The sequence below is a fragment of the Seriola lalandi genome, unplaced genomic scaffold (genome assembly GCF_002814215.2).
Source record: "Seriola lalandi dorsalis isolate HSWRI2012SDOR001 ecotype SW California unplaced genomic scaffold, Sedor1 jcf7180002054991, whole genome shotgun sequence".
NCBI classification, from domain to species: Eukaryota; Metazoa; Chordata; class Actinopteri; order Carangiformes; family Carangidae; genus Seriola; species Seriola lalandi.
Window position 1 is genome coordinate 92319 of NW_019525540.1, and position 8496 is coordinate 100814.

The 8496-nt window shown below is 45.9% G+C and overlaps 2 protein-coding genes across 2 annotated transcripts in view; both read right to left on the reverse strand.

The window, feature by feature from the left end:
- The window catches only part of hsd17b2 (hydroxysteroid (17-beta) dehydrogenase 2), a 7499-nt gene extending 3600 nt beyond the window's left edge, over positions 1-3899 (reverse strand). Inside the window, exons 1-3 of the mRNA XM_023397008.2 lie at positions 3661-3899; positions 1470-1682; positions 763-948 (exon numbers count right to left, since the gene is read on the reverse strand). Coding sequence (XP_023252776.2) covers positions 763-948; positions 1470-1635 — 352 coding nt within the window. The 5' untranslated portion in view covers positions 1636-1682; positions 3661-3899. The remainder of the gene's footprint in view (positions 1-762; positions 949-1469; positions 1683-3660) is intronic.
- Positions 3900-4967: 1068 nt separating this feature from the next.
- LOC111647415 (glucose-6-phosphate isomerase-like) overlaps positions 4968-8496 on the reverse strand; it is a 12836-nt gene continuing 9307 nt past the window's right edge. The window contains exons 12-18 of the mRNA XM_087171377.1: positions 8355-8368; positions 8052-8240; positions 7126-7202; positions 6723-6851; positions 6435-6510; positions 5944-6010; positions 4968-5363 (exon numbers count right to left, since the gene is read on the reverse strand). Coding sequence (XP_087027503.1) covers positions 5240-5363; positions 5944-6010; positions 6435-6510; positions 6723-6851; positions 7126-7202; positions 8052-8240; positions 8355-8368 — 676 coding nt within the window. The 3' untranslated portion in view covers positions 4968-5239. The remainder of the gene's footprint in view (positions 5364-5943; positions 6011-6434; positions 6511-6722; positions 6852-7125; positions 7203-8051; positions 8241-8354; positions 8369-8496) is intronic.

Below are 8496 nucleotides of genomic sequence, written 5' to 3' on the forward strand. Positions count from 1 at the left end.
ACACCGTCACTGTTAATACACCGTCACTGTTTATACACCGTCACTGTTAATACACCGTCACTGTTTATACACCGTCACAGTTAATACACCGTCACTGTTTATACACCGTCACTGTTAATACACCGTCACTGTTTATACACCGTCACTGTTTATACACCGTCACTGTTTACACACCGTCACTGTTAATACACCGTCACTGTTTATACACCGTCACTGTTAATACACCGTCACTGTTTATACACCGTCACTGTTTATACACCGTCACTGTTCACACACCGTCACTGTTCACACACCGTCACTGTTTATACACCGTCACTGTTTATACACCGTCACTGTTTATACACCGTCATTTTTTATACACCGTCACAGTTCACACACCGTCACTGTTCACACACCGTCACTGTTTATACACGTCACTGTTTATACACCGTCACTCTGTTCATACATCGTCACTGTTTATACACCGTCACTGTTTATACACCGTCACTGTTTATACACCGTCACTGTTTATACACCGTCACTCTGTTCATACATCGTCACTGTTCATACACCGTCACTGTTTATACACCGTCACTGTTTATACACCGTCACTCTGTTCATACATCGTCACTGTTTATACACCGTCACTCTGACACCATCACTCTGTTAAAACACCGTCAGTCTGTCAAAACACTGTCACAGGTAAAGTTGTACAGGTAGGTCTTACTCCACCTGAGACCTTCTGTGACCTGGTGATTTGTGGGTTGCGGTGGGGGGCGTTACCTGCCATGCTGGACACATTGACGATGCGTCCTCTGGAGCACCTCAGGAGAGGGAGGAACACCTGACACATGTTGACAGCTGACAGGAAGTTCACCTCCATACAGCGTCTGCATGCCACCATGGGCTGGAGCTCTGCATCCGCCGGGCAGTGAAGGATCCCTGCGTTATTCACCAGACCCCACAGACCTGCAGGGGCAGCATGGTTACCATGGTTGCCAGTTTACAGCTAATGTTGGTTATTGACTCAAACTGGACGAGACCAGATGAAGAGACCACAGGCCAGTTGCACAAAACACCTTAAGTTAAGATTTCCTTAAGATAAAAACAGTTGCAGAAAACACCCTTAAGTCCTCTCCTTAAGGTTTCCTTAAAGTGTTCCCTTAAGTAATTCAGGTTTTCTCATTATCTTAGTCTACTTAAGGAATCACTTAAAGTCAGTTAAGCTGTTGCACAAAAAACCATAGAGACCAAACTAAGGGAAAAACTAAAGGTACATCTCAGGAGAGTGTACTAATGGCATCTAATCAACAGTCTCCATGGAAACAGTCTCATTTTTCTGCTGTAAAACGTCTTTCACCGCTGTAAAATGTCTTAGCTTTTTTTCCTTAACTAAGGAAACCCTTCAAGAGATTCTGTGCAACAGCCTTAAGTAACTCCCTCAGCTAAGGAGAGGAGGGTCAGGTGGGTGAGGAGCAGCTCAGACTCACCTGTGTGTCCCACCTGAGTGCAGATGTACCTGTGAACCGTCTCTACCTGGGTGCTGTCGGTCACGTCCAGCTGCAGCACCTGCAGGTTCTCAGATCCTCGCTCTCTGAGTCGCTGAGCTCCGCCTCCGTTCACATCCAGCATACCTGCGAACACCTGCACCCCCATCTCACTGAGCTGCTCCGCAAGGGCGTGGCCAAACCCAGAGTCACACCCTGAGAGGAACCAACAATCATGACATCACAACATGATTACATCACATCACAACATGATAACATCACAATATGATAACATCGAAACATAATTTCATCATGACATCACAACATCATGACATCACAACATCATGACACGACCAGTGGCTCCATGTTTGACCTGCAGGTTGAAGGTTCTGATGTCATTACTGAACTTTCACCAACAGAACAGAAACATTATCAGATGTTACATCAGTTCAGACCGAGGCGCTTTATCCAAACGGATCTGGAGTATATGAAGAAACATCTGTTCTTATTTTCCAGATGTGGTGACTGAGGATCCTGGAGACCTTCAGTCCTGGTTTGGTGGTGTCTGTGAGGGGACGACAGCCTGGCTCAGGGGTTAAAGGTCACTGAGGGTGTGTCTGGTCTGGACAGTCCCTGAGAACACGCCCTGGTATGTTGTCAGGACCTGCAGAAGTCTGCTGGGTCGAGACTCAGGACATGGACCTCACAGATTCAGAGTCCAGTTTCAGGTCTGGTTTCTGTTTTAATGAGTCACAGTATCGTCAGCTGTTTGATCACATGTTGTAAAGAGACAGTCACTTATCTCCTCTTCAAACATGGAGGACAGTCTGCGTCTTTATCAAAGATCTTCAGCTCCATCCTGTTTTTCCTGTCAGAGCCGTTCAGAGACGTCAACGTGTCTCCAACAACGACAACAACGACAACAACGACAACAACAACACGTTCATGCAGTTACATTAGAAAGTGCTGAAATGGAATAAACCCCAACACACTGTAAACATCTGTTCTCTGATAACTCTGGGACAACATAGAAACATAAAGGAGTTTGAATGTAACTGTTTTTATTAGGAAGTGATTTCGGTTTGTTTTCTTCATGTGATCTCAGCGTCCTGTTCGAGCACAGATGAGCTCACTTCTCTGAACCAACCAATCCAACTGGAGTTTGAAATATTTTTGATCCATTTTTTATATAAATTATGATCCACAAAATCAAATTTGGATGACAGATGAAGAGATGCCTCTTCTTCTTAGTGGAGGAAACACAGTGAAGTCTGTGCAGCTAACGTCTACACAATGATTTCAAGTGATCAGAGATGGTGACTCACTGACAGAGACCAGGCAGACTGTTAGCACAGCTGCTGCTGATGCACCAAAATAAAATCCAACATTGACTCAGACACGATCCACTCAGCCGTTCACTGTCTGTCTGGATCTAGTTTCACTTGGTGACAAACAAATAACAGAAGAAGAAGCTAATGTATCCTGTTTATCTGATGGGACTCAGGTTAGCATCAACGCTAACACCTGGAGTGTGTGTCTCAGTGTGTGTGTTTGTGTGTCTCAGTGTGTGTGTGTGTCTCAGTGTGTGTGTTTGTGTGTATCAGTGTGTGTGTCTCAGTGTGTGTGTTTGTGTGTCTCAGTGTGTGTGTGTGTCTCAGTGTGTGTTTGTGTGTCTCAGTGTGTCTGTATGTGTCTCAGTGTGTGTTTGCGTGTCTCAGTATGTGTGTCTCAGTGTGTGTGTGTGTATGTGCGTGTTTGCGTGTCTCAGTGTGTGTATGTATGTGTGTCTCAGTGTGTGTGTATGTGTGTCTCAGTGTGTGTGTATGTGTGTCTCAGTGTGTGTCTCAGTGTGTGTGTCTCAGTGTGTGTGTGTTTGCGTGTCTCAGTCTGTGTGTCTCAGTGTGTCTCAGTGTGTGTCTCAGTGTGTGTGTCTCAGTGTGTGTCTCAGTGTGTGTGTCTCAGTGTGTGTGTGTGTCTCAGTGTGTGTGTATGTGCGTGTTTGCGTTTCTCAGTGTGTGTGTCTCAGTGTGTGTGTGTCAGTGTGTGTCTCAGTGTGTGTGTGTATGTCTCAGTGTGTGTCTCAGTGTGTGTGTATGTGCGTGTCTCAGTCTGTGTGTGTATGTCTCAGTGTGTGTCTCAGTGTGTGTCTCAGTGTGTGTGTCTCAGTGTGTGTGTCTCAGTGTGTGCGTCTCACCTGTGATCAGCACCGCTCTGCTCTTCGCTGGCAGCAGCTCATTTCTCCTGCTCACACAGATCAGATGGAGGCTGCAGGTGAGGAGGACCCCCCCACACAGAACCGGAGAAACAGTGAAACACAGAGAAGCCCCCAGGGCCCCGACCAGTGCCCCCCGCCTGCACCCAGCATGGCGGCCCCGTCTGAACCTCCAGAGTAGAGTGAGGACGTAGAGAGCTGCAGCTCCGACGCTGAAGCAGCAGCAAACCTCCATCCTCTGACACTGAACCACCTCCACCCACTGATACCATCACACAGGCCACGCCCCCTCCCAGCCACCTGCACACAGGTATGTCAGCCTCCTCTGAAACCTGTTGGTCGTGACAGTTGACACAGTGACTGCACCTGCCCCCCCCCCGAGATACAGATCACTCGCACACCTGCATCCGTTTCACTGTTTCCAGATCAGTGACTTTAAACTTCAGCAGAAAATAAAACCTGGTTTCTACGGTCTCTTTGATGTCACTGTGTTTTATTCATATTTATATATTATATTTATACTAATATTAACATTCATATTAATATTCATATATATTTATATTCTGTATCTCAGAAAAAGAATCAGTTATGTCTGAATTTATAAATAATAATATAATAAAAATATGCAAATAAATAAAATAATAAAAGTCATTCATCTTTTCATGTTATTTTGTTTTTTGCCAACTGATGATTAGGACTCAAACTAGTCAATTATTGAGCTAATGATTGATTCATTATCTATTGATTTGCCAGTTACTATGACAAATAAAAGAAACTGTTTGGCTTCAATAAATAACTTCTGATTATCAATTATCACAATTATTGGCTGATGTTCTGTTAACTGTGTGTGTGTGTGTGTGTGTGTGTGTGTGGAGGAGCAGCTGATTGGTCCGCTGTCTACCCGCTTTCACTGCTGAGTTGGTTAGTTAGTTAGTTAGTTAGTTAGTTAGTTGGTTAGGCCGTTCACCCTGATGCCAAATCTCTTTACAATGTGTTTTAACTTCAACATCAATCAGTGAATTCATCAAACACGTTCTGATAATCAATTAATAATAATAATGATAATCAAATCAAACCTTTGATGATTTTCTTTATGAAACTAAACTGAATATTTTAGGTTTTGAACATGTTACTTAAGGAAATATATTTGATTGTTTCTGACGTCTTCTGGACAAAATGATCAATCAGGTCGATGATCAGCAGATGAACTGATAGAGATCAATAACAGAGGCGATGGTTTCCTCTCATCACATTCGTCATCTCCGCACAATCAAAACAACACAAAACAATTCAGTGACAAACAGGGCTTTTATTTTGAAGTCAGTGCTGACTGTGATAAAGGGGGGGGGGTTGGGGGTGTGTTGTTGTCACCTACAGTAACACCTGCACAGGTCACAGCGACTCGACCCGTCCTCTCAGATCAATTCTCTTTTCAAGGGAAACATGTTGACAGACATAAAGTGCTCGTTCCCGCGGCTCGGACACGATTCAGCCAATGAGAGAGGACTACAGGGGCGGGTGGGGGTGGGTCCAGCAGAGGAGCAGGAGGAGGAGTCAGGACTCAGGCGAAGTTCTTCTTCAGGAAGCTGATGAGGCCGTTGGTGGACGAGTCGTGGGAGGTGACCTCCGAGGCGTCCTGCAGCTCCGGCTCGATCTTCTTCGCCAGCTGCTTCCCCAGCTCCACCCTGTCAGCAGGGAACAGGTCAGTTCTGGACCAGGTCTACTGGACCAGGTCTACTGGACCAGGTCTACTGGACCAGAACCAGGACCAGGACCAGATCTACAGGACCTGCAGGTCTGAGCTAAGACCTCAAACAAGGTCCAGGTGTCTGTTCCTCAGTCACAAACTATTTTAAATCGACTCTGACTTTTTAAGACTCTACACTTCCTGAACATTTTTCACATTAAAAGCCTCCAAATAACGGGAAGCCTGGAATGCTTTTAATGTGAAAAACTCACAGGAAGTGTTGAGTCTCAGTGGCAGCAGGTTAAAATGGAGAAGTGAGTCACATGACTGGAAATCAACATTAGACTGACAACAACAAGAATAACAATAATAATAATGATAATTATAATAATAATAATAGTCACTGTTTCCATAGATTTAACAAAAAGTTTTAGAAAAGTCCACTTCTGTTTTTAGAGTCTAAAAAAATTAAAACTCCAGGTCCACTTAATAACTTTATCTGCAGCTTTCATCTAGACAGATAAAAGATGAGGGACTTTTAACATCTGTACAGGTGTGTGTGTGTGTGTGTGTCTCACCCCCACTGGTCGTAGCTGTTGATGTCCCACATGACGCCCTGAACAAAGATCTTGTGTTCGTACATGGCTGAAAAATAAAAATAGATGTAAATAAAACTCAGTGGATGAATCCGAGAAAAGTTTCTGGGATGGAAGAAAACCGGTTTTAACGGCACCATTGAACTAAACAGCTGGCACAGACAGATGTGCATGTGTTGAGTTCCTGCTGTACGTTAGTGTTTGATCTCATTGTGACGAACATCAAACATCATCATCACACAGCTGCTTGTGTCAGGTAGGTCCACCTGTCTCACACCTGTCTGCTCCTCTGACTCTGTTCCTGGACTGGAAATCTGAACTGAGGTCATACCAAACAGGAAGTGAAGTCATGTGACTTGTGTGGAGGCGCTGTGCCGCCCTTTAGTGGCCGTCAGACGACACGTCTGTCTGTAAACTCAGCTGACTACGGAGGTGTCTGCACTCTTCTTCTATGGTGTGCTCCCAGTACTCACCGACCAGAGCTCCCAGTATGAACGGAGTCAGCTTCTTAAAAACGATGGAGTTGCTCGGCTTGTTTCCCTGGAAGACCTGGAGACAGGAGAAGAGACCAGAGGACGGGTTCTGGGTCATTTCCTCTTTTCTCTGTGAAGGTTAATTCAGTGTTTCTCTAACGACCAAGACTTTGATGCACCTGCTGAGTGACGCACCTGCTGAGTGACGCACCTGCTGAGTGACGCACCTGCTGAGTGACGCACCTGCTGAGTGACGCTGTAAAGAGCCAAACTCTACAGCAGATTTACCTTGTGAGGCAGCAGCTTCTCCAGAGCGTCCCCCTTCAGGCCGCCGGCCTCCAGCTCCTTACGAGCCTCGGCCGAAGTCTTTCCCTTCATCAGAGCTTCTGTCTGAGCCAGGAAGTTCGCCACCAGGATCTGAAACAGAGTCAGCCAATCAGCATCCAGGAAACTGAACTGTGATCAGATTAATCCAATAATCAGACAGGAAGTGTGACGGAGGGGCAAATTAAACATTTGTCTTTTTTTTTTTTCCAGGATCAGAAGAAAAGAAGAAAAAGAAAATCTCTCTCTCTCTCTCCTAAAAGACTTGCCTTTCAGGGCAAATATAAATCAAACAAAGATGGCGGCTGCAGGAGTCTCAAACCTGTGTCAGCACAACATTTGGACAGGGGGGTCCAGTGGGCGTTACCTTGTGGTGGAGGTTGTCTCTGATTGGATGCTGAGACTGGGCAGGAATGAGGAAGTCAGCAGGAATCATACGAGTACCTGAGGGGAGAAAAGAAGTCGTTTAACCCTTCACTGACCAGATCATTAGTGTCCTCAGGGGGAGGAGTCTGACTCAAACCAGGAAGTGTCCAGCAGGGGGCAGCAGTCAGTGAGAGTCAGGTCTGCACGCTCATCACTGTGGTTTAATTAATTCAAGATTAAAATAGAGTCTGAGGGCAGAGAGCGTCAAGAGAGGAGTCAACTACGACTCCCAAGGTGCATTTCACTGACAAACAGCCAATCACAGAGCCACACATCATCAGTCAGCTGAGGTTAAAGATTCACCTGTGGAGAAAACAGATTTTATCATACGACACATTGTGTGTGTGTGTGTGTGTGTCTCTGTGTGTGTGTGTGTGTGTGTGTCTGTGTGTGTGTGTCTGTGTGTGTGTGTGTGTCTGTGTGTGTGTCTCTGTGTGTGTGTCTCTGTGTGTCTCTGTGTGTGTGTGTTTCTCTGTGTGTCTCTCTGTGTGTGTGTCTCTGTGTGTTTGTGTGTGTCTCTGTGTGTCTCTGTGTGTGTGTGTGTGTCTCTGTGTGTCTCTGTGTGTGTGTGTGTGTGTGTGTTGGTGTGTCTCTGTGTGTGTGTGTGTGTGTGTTGGTGTGTGTCTCTGTGTGTGTGTCTCTGTGTGTGTGTGTGTCTCTGTGTGTGTGTCTCTGTGTGTGTGTGTGTCTCTGTGTGTCTCTGTGTGTGTGTGTTTCTCTGTGTGTGTGTGTTTCTCTGTGTGTCTCTCTGTGTGTGTCTCTGTGTGTGTGTGTGTCTCTGTGTGTCTCTGTGTGTGTGTGTGTGTGTGTGTGTGTGTGTGTGTGTGTCTGTGTGTGTGTGTCTCTGTGTGTGTGTGTGTGTGAGACCTTGGTGGATCAGCTGGTAGAAGGCGTGCTGTCCGTTGGTCCCCGGCTCCCCCCACACGATGGGGCCGGTGTGGTAGTTGACGCGGGCGCCGTCTTTGGTGATGTACTTCCCGTTTGACTCCATGTCGCCCTGAGGAGCCGACACACACTCTCTGTTAGTCACTGACGTTTTCCCGCTCACGGACGACTCTGATCAATGTTGGTTACATAAAGGGTTAATTGCTCAGCAGGACGAGCTCAGGTTTCCATGGCAACTGATGTGACAGAGTATTTTAATATCTGATTTATGTTAAAGGTTTATACTGAAGGTGTAACAGCTTCACCAATCACAGCTCACACACACACACACACACAGACACAGACACAGACACACTCACACACACACACACACACACAGACACAGACACAGACACACTCTCACACACACACACACACACACTCTCTC